Source organism: Talpa occidentalis, unplaced genomic scaffold, assembly GCF_014898055.3.
Source record: "Talpa occidentalis isolate TD23 unplaced genomic scaffold, MPIMG_talOcc4v2.1 talOcc4.4, whole genome shotgun sequence".
NCBI lineage: Eukaryota > Metazoa > Chordata > Mammalia > Eulipotyphla > Talpidae > Talpa > Talpa occidentalis.
This window is the reverse complement of record NW_023604295.1, coordinates 96,016,482-96,035,480: the sequence shown is the minus strand read 5'-3', so window position 1 is coordinate 96,035,480 and position 18,999 is coordinate 96,016,482. Positions and strand designations below refer to the sequence as shown.

The window sequence follows — 18,999 nt, the reverse complement described above, 5'->3', positions numbered from 1 at the left end:
ATGTTACTTAGTTGAATATTTTAAGTGGTTGTTTATTTTCGTGTTAGCCATTAATCATTAATTTTGTTTCTAAATTGCTGATGAGAACTGTGTTTTAAAATTGTCCATTATTATTGATGCCTTATATACTCTGCTTAGCCTATTAAGTTAAAGGTACTTTCTCATTACTTCCTTATTATCAAATTTGTCAACGGGACACTCAAGCTATTAGATAATATAATCCCAACCATTCTGTACAACCTTATCTTCTGCTATCATTCTGTACTTACCATATACTAATAACAACTAAAATGATTTCCTTTTTTCTTGGTATTTTCCACTTCTTTGCCTGTGCTCAAACATTTTCCTCCATCTCAACTTACCTTCCTATAGTGCTATGTATATGATAGTCCTTTTCTTTAGACATTTGTGACTTCTAAAAGTTACATTCTGTTTTACTGATTCATACCGTGTGATTGAAATTGTCCTTGGGACTAACTTACTTGAAAAATAACAATCATAGGATACCTGAGCAGCAATTATGCACTCCATTTCTGTTATGCACCTATTTATATTTCATACTGTGCATTGATGTTTAGAATGTCTCTCTAACTTTTTTATCTTAATTGCCTGTGAAGATGTTCCAAGTAATACACACGGAGAAACCACTCTATGTCCAGGCAAATAATTGTGTAGAAGCTAATGAATGGATAGACGTGCTCTGCAGGGTGAGCCGATGCAATCAGAACAGGCTCAGTGTTTATCATCCTTCTGCATATCTCAATGGAAACTGGCTCTGCTGTCAGGAAACCAGTGAAAACACTCTCGGCTGCAAGCCATGTACCGCGTAAGTTTTTTTCTGAATAAAAAGCAGCGTTTTAAATGTGATCTATCCATACAATGCAGTATTACTTGGTTATAAAGTAGAATGACACACTGACACATACTACATCACAGATGAACCCTGAAAATAACGCTAAGTGAAAGAAACCAGCCACAAAGGCCCTTTACTATATAACCTTTATATTACATGTTCAGAATAGGTGAATCCATAAAGACAGAAAGTAGCTTATTGGTTGGTGGGGAGCTGGAAAGAGAGCAGAATGAGGAGTGCTAATGGACACAGGGTTTCTTTCTGGAATGATAAAAATAATGGTTGCAAAAGTTAAAAAAAGGGAGCAATGTGTAACTAGATATGCTATGTTAAGCGTGGTATCAAGGAAGAGTTTAGCATTCTCTTTCTGTGTATGGAACCATGACTTTTGTGATTAAACATACAGGCTGTTAAAATGATTCACTTGAAAATTCCCTTCCCTTTGATTAGTCACGTAACAACCAAACCTCTTTGACTTCATTTTATTCCATTCTGAATTTCTTTCTGCAAAATTCTGTTGTTCTATTTTTAGTCTCAGACCATCGGAAGTCTTTCACATGTTAACAAAGTAAAAATATTCCAATGTCTTTAATTTCATTTTTATCATAGAGGTATCCCTGCCGATATCCAAATAGATATTGATGAAGACAGAGAAACAGAAAGAATTTATTCCCTTTTTACCCTCAGTTTACTTAAGCTGCAAAAAATGGAAGGTAAATATATAATTAAAGTATTTTTTGTAACAATGATCCTTCATTACCAATTCCTGAAGTATTGCTTTGGCATTATCTTAAAATTTGAAAATACTCCTAAGTTTACCAAAATGTTATTCATCTAACAGACTCCCAGAAGGGGTTTTTTCCATAGATTTGATGAGGTAAAAATACTACTTTTTTTACCTAAGTGTGATGATCATAACTAATAAAATGTATGTATTTTAGTTATGTATGCTTTGCCAGAGGACATCTCCTCAGTTTGAGACACTTGAAAAATTCATATTTGTGCTACAAATTACATTTTGCAATTTAGTTTTCTAATCAAAAATTTTACTGCTTCTTATAGAGGCTTGTGGAACTATAGCTGTCTATCAAGGACCACAGAAAGAGCCTGATGATTATTCTAACTTTCTAATTGAGGATTCTGTAACAACCTTTAAGACAATTCAGCAAATAAAAAGCACCATAGAGAAGCTAGATGAACCTCATGAAAAGTATAGGAAGAAAAGATCAAGTAGTGCAAAATATGGGAGCAAGTAAGTATTTTCAGAGCTACTTTAAACATACTTTAAAACTTAGTTTGAGATGGCCTCAACTACTTTGTACTCACACCTGAAATCCAGGCCTCCTGCTTAGCTTCACCTTTCAAGACCCAAATCAGAAGCTTTCTCTTGTGCAGGTATATCTGTCCTTGGTCACCCACACAGTGTTCTTTTCCTTTTTCAGTTTTGGTGTCATTTCATTGTGTTGGTGCCATACTTTACCACCTTGTTTGATCTTAAATTCATTGTAACTCATTGAATTGAGTACTTAGTAGTTTTTTGGTTTTGGGTTGTTTTTACAGTAAGATCTTCTATATCTCCTACAGTGCCCAGTCCATACTAAGTACTAAAAAGAATCACCAGTAAAAGTGCTAAGATCATTTTATAGTTGATTTTTTTAGATCTATCTCAGATACTATGGTAAATAGTAATAGCAACTGCTAACATATATTAGGTGCTTACTCTATACCAGGCGCTGTACTTTTCCTCATATCACTTAAGATTGCTTACTAGCAGCAAGTAACAGAAAGGCCCAATTGAAGTGGCATAAACAATAAGAAATATCTGTAATATTTTTTATTACAAATTAATATTCTTCATTTCTTATCTCACAAATTAAGTCCCAGCTTCTATAGTTGGTTAATTCAGCATTTCAACATGGCAAGATAATTTATGTCTTCCTCAGGCTTCTCCCCTCATGGGGGCACATGTGGATTATACAGTTTTACATAGTATGATCCAGATGCAGAAAGAGCTGTTTCTTCCTTGCTCAGAGAAAAAAACAACATGTCTAAATTACCTCCAGCTCTTCCTCTGAAATAACAGAGCTGCCCAGTTAGCACAGAATCAAGGTTTTGTTTGCACAAAAGTCAATAGGGAGAGGATGGTTCTTGAACCAGCAGTTAAGTTTTTGCTATAATGTACACTCTCTCATTGATTCCTCATCAGCCCAACATGGTTTCATGCCCATTTTGCAACTAGAAAATCTGAAATGAAGTTAACTGTCTTGCCCAAGATCATACAACTGATTAGTGAGGAGACTTTGAATCCTGCCCCACCATTTTAATTTTCTTTAAAAATTATGTGGATTGTAATTGTGATTAATGAATAATAAAAATCTGTTTCACAGGTATAAATAGTCATCTTCTGTCTGGGTAGATCAATACATTAGAAAGATTATTGTAAACATCCTGAGCCTGTCCATTCTACATTAGTGTAATTGGTTCTCCTCCAATGTAGTGACTCCATTTTCTTAGAACTCCAGGGAGTTCCCATATGAGTCCCTAGCCAATGCATTACCAGCCATCTTAAATAGTACCTTCCCATTGAGCCACACACAGTACACCCCTTTCCAGCTTTTTCTCTATTAAAAAATACAAATCTCTTGTACTAAATATTTTATTTGTTCATTTTACTTCTCCTCTATCAGAGTGTAAGCTCTCTGAGAGCAAGCGTTTTTTTCTATTTTGTTCACTGTTGCATTAGTAGCTTCTCAAATAGTGCCAGGCATTTAATGATTTTCTTTTATTTCTAGGGAAAACCCAATTGTTGGAAAAACATCTTAGAGTTTGACCAATTGATTCAGAGGAATTGGAAAATATTTTTGTTGGAGTTTTCAATCATAATCTATTTCGTTAATAGTATTTAAGAATGAACATTGGCTTCAGTGTCACCTGTATTCACATTGTATTGAATATTTAATAATTGAAATTGTTTGGGAATCCTGGTATTGATGTATTACTAGAGAATTTGATGAATTACTAGAGAATGTGTTAAAAGCCATGTTTCTACAACTTCTTTTTAATAGAAAGAAATCTTCCTATAGAAGCTTTGTAACAAAAGGAGAATTCATAGCAGGAAACCATTTTTTCTTGTAACACTCCATGTTCTATGGACTTTTCACTACCATTAGTGCCTGCTCTACACTGCCAACATTGTGTTTTCCTAGAAAATCCCAATCCATGATAATTCAGAGCTTCCTGTTTAGTTTATCTATACCCTCTTCAGCAAAAGAAAAGCGTTTTTTTTTTTTTTCACTATTGGTCCATTAGTCATTGCAGACTATATTAGGAATGACAGAAGCTGTCAAGCTACTGCCAAAGCATCCTTGAATGTTGGTAGATTTTTTTGTCTACTTAAAGATGTAAACAGAACTCAGTAGAAGGAATCAGGGAACATGTACTATTGTGTGCATCTTGTTTACATTTGGGATGAGTGATGGCAGATGAAATAAACTGAGACCACTAAATTTTTATTGTTTTAAATAGTAGGTACTCGCTTTCTTGATTTAAGAGTTCTTGATATCTAAGAACATTTCTTTTGAAAAAGAAGAGAAAGTAAACAGTGAAAGAAAGTGGGAGGAAACTCACTTGACTCCACCTGTTATTCCATTCTATTATAAGGGCCACTATAAGGACCCCTTCCTCCTAGCATGAGGTTAAGAACTAACTGCAAAACAGTCACTTGGCGCACTTTAATAATCTGGCCGCCAGATTATATTTTAGATACTCCATAGTATCTAATCTCTATGATCAGTTGAATGATCAGTGTTTAAGACTAGAAATAGTGCTTTCCTGAAAATGTTTATATTTCACTGCTGTTTCCTTTTTGCCTGCTATCCAAATGGAATTTGGACAAGCAACTGTTTGAATATTGTTTTTCTGTAATTACTTTCATTCTAAAAACTATCACTGTAAATAGGCATTCGAAGCAAGTTGCCACCTTGAAGTTAAGAGGGATACACTTTGCTTCATCAGTATTAAAAACTATGGTACTCTTATTTTATCTTTTTAAATTGAAAACATTTTCTAAATGTGGTACTTTGAACCTTGGAGTATTTACACATATTTCTGTTTAAAACTGTGACTTATTAATGTAAGTCTACCTAGTAGTTCTTTTGTTTCCCTCAGCATAAGCTATATTTCAAGATAACTTTACCAATTATATTATTTGTAATTATTTTTAAGTTATATTATTATCAGGTAATTATTTTTAAAAACCAAAGTTATTCCATAAATAAATAAAACTGAACAATGTATTTCTTTAAATGACTTGTAAAATCAATTGATTTTATTCAAGAATCAACCCTAGTCTACAGTTTGATAGGTATTCCTGGCCCATTTTTGAGGACACGTTTGAAAGAGTCTTAAATTTTATGACCATTATATATTCCATGAACTACACAGAGTTACAAATGTGAAAGAATTTAGCCATTAAGTAAATTTTTCATTAATTTCATTAAGATTGAAATTTCCCTCTAAGAGGGAAAGGAATATGGAGCATTGCAGGTACCACTCATTACTCTTAGGTGGCTTTTTTTTTTTTTTAGGCAAAAGAAAGACTTCTTATAATTTTTTCTCATATCAGATCCCCTATTGCTTTTAAAGATTACTGCGTTACTAAGAGGACTAATGCTGTGTGAGTACATAACTGAATTTAAAGAAAGGGTTTATTTATGTAGTTATTTTCTCACTTTGACACTTTTAAACTGCCAGTTTGACCAAAATTAACCAACTTAGCACATCGAAAAGGAGTATTGTGAAATTAAGTTTAATTTTCTTTGAAAGACTTTTGAAACAACAGTCTGTGTCAGTATGACCATAAGATAATCAGGTTTTTCTAGGGGCCTTCCTCCTAGAATTTTGAATACTTCCTCCTTCCTTTTGAATACTTTGATTTTTACTACTTTTCCATAAAAACCTGAAAACCCCAAGAGGGAAAGATAAGCTTAATATGGAGAAACTCATAAATGCCAGTTCTTTTTATTTTAGCCATTTCCATCAGTTGAAATGACAGTCATCTGTGACTTTTGTTGTTTCCGTTTTTTGCTTAGCATTGTTTTTTTGATAATTCATTTAATAAAATGATGGGCAATAGCAAAATTTTTACTCCCAGAAATATAATTTCTCAAATTTTAACTATTTTATTTGCCAAAGAAATATGTTTATAATATCACAGGTAATGTTTAAGTATCATACGAGGCTTTTCTTATTATTATTATACAAAAAAAATAGGTGACACAGGGGATTTTGAGTTTCTGTTTTTAAAACCAAGTCTTTCTCATTTAGCAGATTCCCTCACACAATGGCTTTAGAAAACTTTTTTTAAAGTAAAAGCACCTATAATTTGCTCTAATGGTACACCCTAATAAAACTGAAGAGAAGAAAATTTTCAGCATCTTACACAATGTGAAATGTACAGGACTCATTCTAGAGTTAAACTACTAGTTTGGCTTGCTGTTTTCTGCTTCCATTTTTATTAACTTGGGACTCATCCTGGTACTAGTAAATATTGGTTTTTACATTGTCCAGTTTGAAATTGTAAGTTATCAAAACTTAATGTAGTGAATTTGTGTAACCATGTTGTATTGTTGAGAATGTATTTTTATTTAAATTTTATTTTCTTATCAAGAGTATTATAAAAATTAAAAACTTTTGTAACTGCCGCTTGGAAATAACTGAAATAAATTACAAGTCTGTCCATTCTGAGACCTTTTTTTTTTTAACTAATCTAGGAATTTCTTCTTGTTTAAAATAATGCAAAAGAATAACTATAAGAAAGCAAAAATCAAAATCAACAAACAACTATGACCCAGAGACACACTATGGAGGGGGGCAGGGAAAGGAGGGTTTGGGGTCAAAATAAGGGGGGTGCAATTGTTTGGAGAATATAAAAGTTAAAAAAATTAAAAAATATAAAAAATTAAATTAAATGAATGCAACATGCTTCTTAGTAAGGGAATAGTAGAAGTGAGAATTCCTCAGTAACAAAGAAGAATAAAGCAACCTGGAAAAGGCTTGGTGTTCTTTTCTTGCATGTAACTAAGCTGATTTTTTTGATGGATTGTGGTCTTTATTAACTCACCAGACTTGTTTTGAGGACCTACAGTGAGTAGATGCCATGTAAGAGTCTGTCATTCCCTAGAGCCAGGCACATCCAGTATACAAAAACATGTTCCACTCCTATCTGGGTAAACAGTTTAGAGCCCTCATTCTATTCTTCTCAGAAAAGTCCACATCAGAGCCTCTTTAACTTCTGAAGACTGAACTACCTGTGACTTGATCTTCATTGCTCCCTTCTGGATGTTATTAGTGGACCTTGTGCTATTTTGCTGAATTGTCTAGTGAATATAAAGTGACAGCACCAAAAACCAGGCTAGTAAGCAACTTGTGTCCCCAACAAGAGAAATCAAAATCCTTCTCCATTAGTGCCTAAGCAGCCCTCATAGCATTCCTAAGTAAACCTCCATAAAACTTAACCCCTAAGACTCCGGAAGAGTTTATGATAAATAAAATGGAATTTCAGAGGATCTAATTTTCACTGCAATACCAGAAACCTCTCATATTGGCCCAAGTATTAGAACAGAACTTGTCAGAAACATCAAAGACATAGGGTTCTGTTCTATGATATAAACATGCTGGTTGTTTAAGAATAGAGGGAGCCATTCTTTAGCTGGATTTCCCTTACCATGTTGTGTGATTCCAAATCAAAGAGATATCAGATGCCAAACAGTCCCTTTATGTGTACACAAGATTAAGAAGCAGGACATAATGTGTAACTGCTGGTATGAATTTTCTCCTTCTCCAAGTCAATGACTACTGCTGACCCTTCGGAGAATAGTCTCTCTTGGGCAGACATGACAGGCTTTAAAATAAACTGACCAGTGTTCAGAGACTTTTGGTCTTGATTTGTCATATACATCCTCTCCTAAGGTTTCATCTTCTGTAACCTAAAGATTCATTCTTTGACTTTCACTTTGCCATTTGACTCTAGTTTGGTGACAGCATTTGCTGTTATATTGTAAGCTTATGCCTATATAGACTTTTTTTAATTTCTGTGGTTATATTTTTGCTCTTCCATATGTGCATAACCTCCATTCACCCTACACCAAACCACCTGTTCTCTCTGGTAACCATTATATTCTGTCACTGAGTTCAAGATTTATTACTGCTATATTTTGTCTGTGTATGTTTTTGGTTATATATATGCCACTGATAGCTGTCGTTCATTTTTTACGTATTTAATCAGCTTAAGATTTATCCATTTTGTCCCAGATGCCATTATTTATTCTTTCTTCACTGTAGTATTCCATTGAGTATATATTCCACAACTTTATCAGTTGTTGAAGGGCACTTAGGTTGATTCCATAGTTTGGCGATTGTGGACAGTGCTGTTATGTATGTAGGCATAAATAGTTTTTATTAGAGTTTTCATTATATTTGGGAAATATCTAATAGAGGTATTGCTGGATTATACAAAATTTCCATTTTTATTTTCCCAAGAAATCATAACGTTTTCCACAGGGACTCTAACAACTTGTATTTCCACCACAGTGAGTAAGAGTTCCTTTTTCACCAAAACCTTGCCAACCATTTTTGATTCCATTGTTTTTTGTATGGGCCATTCTCACAGGGCTAATGTGACATCTCATTGTGGTTTTGATTGGCATTTCCCTTGTAATAGTGATGTAGAACAATTTTTCATGTCTAGTCTTTCTGAATGTCTTTTTTAAAAGAGTGTCTGTTTAGGTCCTTTGCTATTTTTTGATCAGATTGGTTTTTTTGTTGTTGGATTGTGTAAGAACTTTGTACATTTTGAAGATAAGCCCCTTGTCAGATGTATGATGTGCAAATATTTTTTCCTAATTCTGTATGTTGCCTTTTGGTTTTAGTGATGGTTTTCTTTTGAAAACCCTTTTTAATTTCATATAGTCCCAATTGTTTTTTGTGTGTGTGCGTGTGTGTTTTGTGTTTTTGCTTTTGTTTCCCTTGCCCTTGGAGTTGAGTCCCAATTACATCTTTGTGGTAGATGTATTATGTCCCCTTTATTTATTTTCTTTCTAGTACAATATGGTTTTGGTTCTTATATTCACATCTTTATTACCTTTTGAATTAATATTTGTGTATGGAGTTAAGTATGCATCTTATTTCATTTTTGTGTGTGTATCTATCCATGGTTCCCTACACTGTTTATTTTAAAGTGGCTATTTTTTCTCCGTTGTATGGTCATAGCTCTTTTTGTCAAAGATTAGCTGTCCATTTTTGTGTGGGTTTATTTCTGGGCTTTTAATTATTCTTCACTGGTCTGAGTTTCTGTTTTGTTCCAGAAACATACTGTTGTCATTGTTGTTGCTTGCTGTATAATAATAGTTTGAAGTTAGGAAGTTGCTATCTCCATTTTTTTTTCCTCTCAGGATTGCTTTAGCTATTTGCGGCCCATTGTGGTTCCATATAAATTTTATAATTGTTCCATTTCCTTGGAAAAAAGTCATCGGTATTTTGATTAGCTATTGCATTGAATCTGCAAATTGCTTTGGGTAATGTGGCCATTTTAATAATGTTAATTCTTCCAGTCCATGTGCATGGAATATCTTTCCATTTCTATGTGTCATTTTTTATTTCCTTTAACAGAGTGTTGTTGTTTTCCATATGCAAGTCATTTACCTCATTTGTTAGGTTTACTCCCAGGAATTTCATTCTTTTTTGGGATGATTGTAAATGGGATTGTATTCTTTATTTCCTTTTCTTTTGATACATTGTATATAGAAATGCAACTGATTTTGTGTACTTATTTTGTATCCTGTCACTTTACTGTATTCATTTATTACTTCTTAGTTTTTTGGTAGACTCTTTTGCTTTCTATAAGTATATTAACATGTCATCTGAAAATAGCTACAGTTTACTTCTTTTCCAATTTGGATTCCTTTTATGTCTTTTTCTTGCTTAATTGCTTCAGGTAGGACTTAGAATACTGTGTTGAATAGTAATGTTGTTAGTGGACATCCTTGTCTTGTACCTGATAGTTTGAATGCTTTCAGCTTTGCTTTTCACCATTGAGTAGGACATATGCTGCAGGTTTTGCTTTTATAATGTTTAGATAAATTCCATTTATTTCCATTTTATTGAGTGTTGTTTTTTTTTTTTTCCCTCATACATAGGTGTTGAATCTTGTCAAATCTTGTATGGCATCTGTTGAGATGTCCGTGTCGTTTTTACTTCCTTTTAGTAGATATGATGAATGACAATGATTTGCATATGTTGAAACAACCTTATTTCTCTAGGATGAAGCCTACTTGATGGTGGTGGACAATTCTCTTGATATGTTGCTGTATTTGGTTTGCTAGGACTTTGTTCAGGATTTTTGCATCTATGTTCATCACAGATATTGGTCTGTAATTTTCTTTTTTTCTACTGCCTTTGTTTTGTTTTGGTATCATGGTAATGTTGGTCTCATAGAATGTATTGGGATATTCCCCCACTCTTTGATTTTTTGAAGAGTTGTAATAAGATAGATAGTAGATCATCTTTGAAGGTTTGGTTGAATTTGGTGGAGAAACCAATCTGGTCCTGACCTTTTGTTCTTGGGGAAATTTTTTATTACTCTTTTAGTTCGGGAGCTTGTGATTGTACTCTTTAAGCTGTCTGTTTCTTTTTTTTTTTTTTTTTTTATTAGAGGCATGCTTTATTTATTTTATTTGTTTGTTTGTTTTTTGTTTATACATGCACTGGGTACAGTCAGAAGCGCGGGAGGGTGAGAGAATACACCAGAGCCAGAGCGGGGAGCAGAGCAGGCAGAAGGACCGAAGTACACTGCTGAGGGGAGCAGCGGGCGGCAGGAGAGGTCTGCGCGCCATGTGGGACCCTCCTCCGGTGGCCGGGGAGCAGCCAGGGATCGAACCGGCGCTGCAGAGGCTGCGCGCAGCTTCGTAACCCAGCACTCAACCGCTGCGCCACCGGGGAGGCCCTAAGCTGTCTGTTTCATCCTAATTCATTCTTGAGAGGTTGTATCAGTCTTAAAATTCGCCCATTTCTCCTAGGTCATCCAGTTTTTCTAGAGACTTTTGTAATAGTTCCTTATAATCCTATGTATTTCTGCTGTATCTTTTATAATGTTACCTCTTTCATTTCTGATTATATTTATTTGTGTTTTCGCTCTTTATAAGCTTACCTCATGGTTGTTAATTTTGTTTATTTTTTCAAAGAACCAACTTGTGGTTTCACTGGCCTTTTGGACTGTCTTTTTTTCTATTTCAATTATTTCTGCTCAGATTTTTATTCCTTTCCTTCTACTGGCATTGGGTGCTTTTGTTCTTCTTCTAGTTCCTTCAGCTGCAGAGTTAGATTGTTTGAGATTTTTCTTTGTTTTTGTTTTTGTTTTTTTTTAAATGGGACTTCATTGCTATAAACTTCCCATCTAGTATTGCTTTTAGAGCATCCCAAAGAGTCTGGTAACTTGTCTCTGGATACTTTTTGTGCTCTTTGATTTCTTCATTGACCCAGGAGTTGTTCAGAAGCATTTTGATTAGTTTCCACATGTTTTGGTTTATTCCAGTTCTTTTTTGTGGTTATTTTCTAGTTTTATAGCATTATGGTCTGTGAGGATGCTTGCTATAATTTCTATTTTCATATATTTTCTGAGACATGTTTTATGTCCTGGCATATGATCTGGAGTTCCATGTGCACTAGAGAAGTGTTTTCTATTATTTTGGGATGGAAATCTCTTTTCACTGTCCATCTGTTTTAAATCCATCTGTTAAACATTTCATTTAAGGCCTTTAATTTCTTTTTTTTTTTTTTTTTTTTTTTTTTTTTTTTTTTAAATATTAAATTTTATTTTTATATTCCCCATACAATTGCAAACGCCCCATTCTGACCCCAATCCTTCCCCTCCCGCCCCCCCACCCCCCAAAAAGTGTCTCTGGTTCATAGTTTTTTTGTTGATTTTGATTTTCACTTTCTTATATTCATTTTCCTGGTCCCTTATTTAAGTTTTCTAGATTCCTGCTATGAGTGAGACCATCCGGTATTTTTCTTTTTCTTTTTGGCTTATTTCGCTGAGCATGATCCCTTCCAGTGCCATCCATGTTGCTGCAAATTGCATGTGTTTATCTTTTTTGAATGCTGAGTAATATTCCATGGTATATATGTACCACATCTTCTTGATCCAGTCATCTATTTTTGGGCATTTGGGTTGTTTCCAAAGCTTAGCTATTGTAAACAGTGCTGCTATAAACATAGGGGTGCAGGTGCTCTTTGGAATTGATGTTTCTGTGTCCTTTGGGTAAATACCTAGGAGTGGAATTGCTGGATCATATGGAAGCTCTATGTTTAGTAGGTCCAGAAATCTCCACACAGCTCTCCATAGTGGTTGGACCAGTTTGCACTCCCACCAACAGTGCACAAGAGTTCCTTTTTCTCCACATCCTCGCCAACATTTGTTGTTGCTAGTTTTTTTAATATGTGCCATTCTCACTGGTGTGAGATGGTATCTCATGGTAGTTTTGATTTGCATTTCCCTGATTACAAGTGATGTTGAACATTTTTTCATATGTCTGTTGGCCATTTGCATTTCCTCTTCAGAGAAGTTTCTTTTTAGCTCTTCTGCCCATTTTTTGACTGGATTATTTTCTTTGTTGTTGCTGAGTCTCATCAGCTCTTTGCAGATTTTTGTGATCAGTCCTTTATCATTAGTGTTGTGTGCAAAAATGTTCTCCCAGTTGGTGGGGTTTCTCTTTGTTTTTGTTATTGTCTCTTTTGCTGTGCAGAAGCTCTTTAATTTGATGTAGTCCCAGCTGTTTATCTTTGTCTTCACTATCACTGCTTTGGGTGATGTGTCTGTAAAGATGTCTTTGATGTGCAAATCCCGTAGTGTTTCGCCTATATTTCCTTCTATGTATTTTATGGTTTCAGGTCTTATGTCTAGTTCTTTAATCCATTTTGAGTTGATTTTTGTGTATGGTGTGAGGTAGTGGTCAAGCTTCATTCTTTTGCATGTAGCGACCCAGTTTTCCCAGCACCATTTATTGAACAAACTTTCTTTGCTCCAATGCATAGTCTTTGCTCCTTTGTCAAAGATTAGTTGACCATAAATCTGTGGGTTTATTTCTGGATTTTCTATTCGATTCCATTGGTCTGTATGTCTGTTCTTGTTCCAATACCATGCAGTTTTGATGATTATGGCTTTGTAGTATAGTTTGAAGTCTGGGAGTGTGATGCCTCCATTTCCTTCTTTTTTTTTCAGTAGAGCTTTGGCTATTCGGGGTTTTTGGTGATTCCATATGAATTTCATCAATAATTGTTCTATTTCTTTGAAGAATGCCATTGAGATTTTGATTGGAATAGCATTGAATCTGTATATTGCTTTTGGTAGGATGGCCATTTTAATAATGTTTATTCTTCCAATCCATGAGCAGGGGATGTCTTTCCATTTCTTTGTGTCTTCTTCTATTTCTTTTAACAGTGTTTTATAGTTTTCTTTGTATAGGTCCTTTACCTCTTTTGTTAGATTTATTCCCAAATATTTGATTTTTTTTGTTTCGATAATAAAAGGGGTGGTTTTTTTGATTTCTTCTTCTTCAGATTTATTGTTTGTGTATAGGAAGGCCACTGACTTTTGCGTGTTGATTTTGTATCCTGCCACTTTACTGAATTGATTGATGAGTTGAATTAGTTTTTCTGTGGAGATTTTGGGGTTCTCTATGTATATTATCATATCATCTGCAAATAGTGATAGTTTGACTTCTTCTTTTCCTATTTGGATTCCTTGGATGTCTTTCTCTTGTCTTATTGCTCTGGCTAGGACTTCCAGTATTATATTGAAAAGCAGTGGTGAGAGTGGACATCCTTGTCTTGTTCCAGATCTTAATGGAATTGCTTTCAGCTTTTCACCATTGAGAATGATACTGGCTGTTGGCTTGTCATAGATGGTAAGGCCTTTAATTTCTTTGTTAATTTTTCTGTCTGAATGATCTACCCCTTCATGTCGGTGGTATGTTAGTGTCTATGATAATTACTATTTATGTTGTGCCTCCCTGGTGGCACCAGGGGTTAAGCACCGCACTATGAAGCAATCTGCAGCCTCTGCAGCATGAGTTCGATCCCCGGCCGGTCAGGGAGCTACCCACATGGCGCAGCAGACCGCTCCCGACTCGCCTGCTGCTCCCCTCAGCTGTGTATTTCAGTCAATCCGCCTGTTCTGCTCCCCACTCTGTCTCTGGTGAATCCTCTCACCCCCTGCATCTCTGGCCTGTACCCCAGCTCTTGTATGCATAAATAAATAAATCTTTTTTAAAAAACAACTATTTATGTTGATATGTTTTAGATGCTAATAGTTGCTTTGTGTAACTAGGTGCTCCTGTCTTGTGTGCATAAATATTAATAACAGTTATATCTTCTTGGTGAATTTTTCCCTTGGACACTATATAATATCCATCTTTGTCTCTGTTCAAAGTCTAGTTTGTCTGATATGAGAATAGCAGTGTCTTCTTTTCTTTTTAAATTGTTAGCATATATAAACTTGCTCCAGCTTTTTAGTTTGTTTTTGTCTTTTGGTTTTAAATGGGTCTCTTGCAAACATAGTAGCGGTGGCTGAAACTTATTCACTGCATTGTTAATCTGTATTTTATTGGTAAATTCAGACTAGTCACATTTACAGTGATGATTGAACTATTTCAATTTATCATCAGTCATTTTGTGTTTGATATTTGATTGTTTTACTTTTCTGTTGTTTCTATTAGTTTCTCTCTGCTCTTTCTGGATGGCTTTCCTTAGTATTTCTGTATCAATTTCTTTGTTTCTTTGTGGGTCTTGATTTTCAAGTTTCGCATAGTGGTTACCATGGGGTTTTACTTAAATTCCTATGTCTTAAGTTCTTTATGAGCTGGTATCTGTACTCTGATATTTAACTATACTGGTTCTGTCCATTTCTTCAGTACTGGTTTGCTGTTGACTCCTTGCTCTTGCTTATCTTATTTTGTTGCAACAATGGTGCTATTATTTTGCTCAGGAATTTGTGTTTCTTTTTTGTGTAGAAGTATTCCTTTCAGTATTTCTTGAAGGACAGGTCTAGTGGTGATAAACTTGATTAACTTCTGTATGTCTGGGAAAACCTTTATTTCACCTTCATACTTGGTAATTTTGCAGGTTAGAGTATTCTATGGTGGCAGTTCTAGTTTTATAGGATTGTGAACACTTCCTTCCACTCTCTTTTTGCATGAAGAATATGAAGAGTGTCTCGGCTGAAGTTCTGGGAAATCCTAATTTGGGAACCTTTGTAATTTGTTTTTTCCTTGCTTACTATGTAAGTTTTTCATTATCTTTGTTTTTTGACAATTTGACAATGAAGTCTGGATGTACATCTTTTTATATTCGAAATTTTGGGTGTTCTCTTTGCCTCTGTGATATCCATGTTTAATTCATTGTCAGATTGCTCATGTTCAAGCTGGAGACTAGATCAGGGTAATCTGAGGATTCTTCTACAGGTTCAATACCAGACAAAGCTAACATCTTTTCCACTTACCGCCCCCACCTCCTAATCCCACCCCTGTGCCATCTATTTGTGTAGATAATTTACTTCAGTGGACCCTTCCTAATAGAATGTTCCCGGCCCTACCCCAGTGCTATACAACCATGGGCCAATTTAGCTCCCTTAATCCTGTAGATTGCATTATCCACCTTCCATCATCTGAGGAATTAATAGAAGAGAGTCCTGGCCATTAATGAGATTAATGATTTCTATATGAAACAGGCTAGTGTAGACAAAGAACCCAGCATATTCTGCCTAGATATTAATTTGAAAAGGAGGCCCCTTAGACTGAAAGGGCCTCTAGTGCCATGGTAACCTGGGTAAACCAACCAAAATCTAAACCTGTGAATGCCTCAAGGTTACAAAACAAACCAATGATCACAAATAGTCAACCAGGCTTTAAGTTTAGTCAACAATGAATGTCCTTACAATACCACTCAAATTTTTAAAAAGATGATGTGTTTTTCAACAATGTGGATGGAACATTGGGTGATAAGCTCAGTGAAATAAATCAGAAAGTAAGAGGCAGTTACTGGATAGTTTTGGGTTATGAATACCCAAAGAAAACAAACTAGCAAAATGCAACAAATATAACTGTAAACCTCTGAGAGAAATGGGCTCTAGTGGTCAGGAACACTCCAGCAGACTCCCAGGGACATGTTTGAGGGGAAGTCGTGGAGCAGGTTTGCGAGACAAGACTCTACTGCCCAGTGAGCAGCCCTCTCACTTTTTATTGTCAGCAATGAACAAGTATGATTGATATGTGACAATGGCAGGAGAAGCGTGGTCCAGGGAAGACAAAGGGTAATTAGTTTTTATGGTGAACAGGAAGGGACATGTTGGCCATACAGGGAGGACTTTCTGTGCAGGTACTTGGTATAATTTGGTATAATTTCCAAGCTACTCCCAGACCACCTCAGACCATGGATGGCCATACAGTCAACGGCTACCGAAGCGTCCCAGGCCGCCTTGTGATAGGGGCCAAGCGTCCAGGCCTGCCTTACCCAATTCTTTCATACACACACAGGTACATAGAGAGGCCATACACACACCTGTAGAGAGGCCTGAAGTGGTAGAGAGGCCACAGTGGGGTGGTTACAAGAGGTAGGTCTTAGGAGAGAAGGTGCAGGGATCACGGGAGAGCAGGTGAGAGTGTAGTGGCAGTGTCTCGGGAGCTGAGGTGGCAAAGAGTGAATCATGTGCATGTTGATTGTAAAGAGGTGCCCCCCAAATTACCTAATTATGTAAACAAATAATAATAAAATTTGATTTACTAAAGTGAAACAGTAAGAAACTGGAAGTATAGAATCTGTAACCATGATACAAGAGTGGCATAGGAAAACTGGGAAACCAGAAAATCTACTTGAGCAACGAAAACACTTAGTAACTCACCATGGGTATAATGAACACCAAATCAGTCACCTTTGGATTCATCTGACTGTGAGAAGAGCACATGGTAGGCTCAAGAAATGCTGTGGGATGAAGGAACGACTAAACAATCATCCTAACACATGACTCCCCTTGTGCTCTGTGTGGTAAAGCACTGGAGTCAGCCCAAAAGCTGTGGTCTGAGGTCTGCTGCAAAGTCTCCTTAGGCTTAAGCTAAGCATGAAGAGTCACTGCAAATGAAAGTTTAGAATATTTTTTCTAGTCATTGGTTTATTCATCTGCTTAAAACCTAGTCAAACTGTATTATGGAGTCAGAGTAGAACAAATCGTCATCATTGTCCTCTTCTTTATTTTGCTTCTATCCTTTCCCTTTAAAAATCTCTCACTGGGGGCCTCCCCTGGTGGTGCAACGCCGCTGGTTTGATCCCTGACCACCGGGCAAGGGTCCCACATGGCACGCAGACCTCTCCTGCTGCGCCTGCTGCTCCACTCAGCAGTGTACTTCATCAGTCTGCCTGTTCTGTTCCCCGCTCTGGCTCTGGTGAATTCTCTCACCCTCCTGTGCTTCTGACTGTACCCAGTGCTTGTATAAATAAATAAATCTTTAAAAAAAAAATCTCGTTGGCTCCTGTCAGCAGGGCACTCCTAACCATTTCTGGCTTGGTACTGCCTGATTCAAATAGGTTTTTACTCAACTTTTAATATGCTTCAGTTTGTCTTTTTGCAGTTCACAGACAAAAAAGCCTGAAAACAGTGATGCTGGCAGTGAAGATGGTGTGAAAATGATCCTTATTTGGACTCAAACTAGGAGCCGAGGGACGTACAGTCATGTTATGTCAGAGGACATTTTGGGTGATGTCAGCCCTTCTAGTGATCAAAGAAGATGAGGCCAGGTCCAGGCATTTCCGCCACATCTGGGGTACTGGCTTTATTTCATACAGCAAGCCTCTCCCCAGCCCCTCTCATCATAATTATGGGGAACAGAGAAAAAATTAAAACCTGTAACCATCAATAGTGTCATGAACATGTGAGGACTCAACTGCATGTTTTGGGTGGTGGTTTATAAGAAAACCCAAAATGCTTAATTTGTGGTGAGAAAATGAAGCAAAGTCTTTACCATCTCAAATTAGTTTTCACAACTTACTCGTATTTACAATTTACTTACTTCTTGGCAATGTTTAGCACATTTTATTTTACTTCAATGTCTAGAATTAGAGACTTGTTAAGAGATCATAATGCTTAAATCTAATCACTCTGCAAGCATTTTATTTGCATATTGAGAAATATGTGAAAACTTACAAATAGAGAACTAAACCGTAGGAGGGACATAAGTGTGTGACTTGCATATCTTAAATTCTATACCGCTGTTAGTACAGTGCCAAAATTCACTGATTTTTGTTTCTCATCCCTGCAGTAAATGGGGTGTGGAGAAGAGCTGGGGGAAGGGGCTGTATTGGAGTCAAGATTTTTTACTCTCTAAGGGCTCCAGGCCACTTGGATTTAACTTGGGCTTTTCCCCCCAGTATTAACACCAAAGGTAAGTGAGGAGAATGTTGGGGATGATGTAGGCTTTCACTTCAGCAACTGTCAGACCCTGGAAGGTACTTTGACAAGCAGGCCCAAGGGGGCCCAACCGCCCTTCCAGAGGCTTCCCTCTGCTACAGACCACTCCTCCCCTCAGCAGACACGGCTTCAGCTCAGGTCCCTTCCCCCTGGGTAAGCTCTGGCTAAGTGAGGACTTGGCCCCCTGAGCATCTCTGAGCAGACTTTCTGCCTATATGTTCCATCAATGAAATCCAAAATCCAGGCTGGTGTAGGTGTGTCTCAGACAGGACAAGGGAATCAGGTGTCCTGGCTCCTTTCCTTGCTATCACATCAGCTTAAAGCAAGTTCTCCGCCAGCAACAATCTCCAATCCTCTGAATTGCTAACAAAGGCCCCTGCTTCCTTCATTAGGTTGTGTGGAATCAAAAATATTTGGTCAAAGGTAAAGGATGGCACTTTTCATCGAAGATTTCTAATCTCTAGGTCCTCAAATCCAAGTTCCTATCGTGGAGAAAAGAATAGGCATAGTATGAGGTACCAGGTTAGCTGAGGAGAGGTCCAGGGTCCCTTTAAATTCTTGCAACAGAGAAGATGATCTGCTTTCAGTATCCCAGACTTAGCTCCACTTCCCAGTAGGAGAATGGCCCCACTCA

The 18,999-nt window shown here is 36.5% G+C and overlaps 1 protein-coding gene across 2 annotated transcripts in view; it reads left to right on the top strand.

The window, feature by feature from the left end:
- RASA2 (RAS p21 protein activator 2) overlaps nt 1-6,620 on the top strand; it is a 117,335-nt gene extending 110,715 nt beyond the window's left edge. For both annotated transcript variants that reach the window (XM_037525867.2, XM_037525868.2), the window contains exons 21-24: nt 618-826; nt 1,463-1,566; nt 1,916-2,105; nt 3,646-6,620. In XM_037525867.2, coding sequence (XP_037381764.1) covers nt 618-826; nt 1,463-1,566; nt 1,916-2,105; nt 3,646-3,676 — 534 coding nt within the window. In that variant the 3' untranslated portion in view covers nt 3,677-6,620. The remainder of the gene's footprint in view (nt 1-617; nt 827-1,462; nt 1,567-1,915; nt 2,106-3,645) is intronic.
- The last annotated feature ends 12,379 nt before the right edge of the window (nt 6,621-18,999 follow it).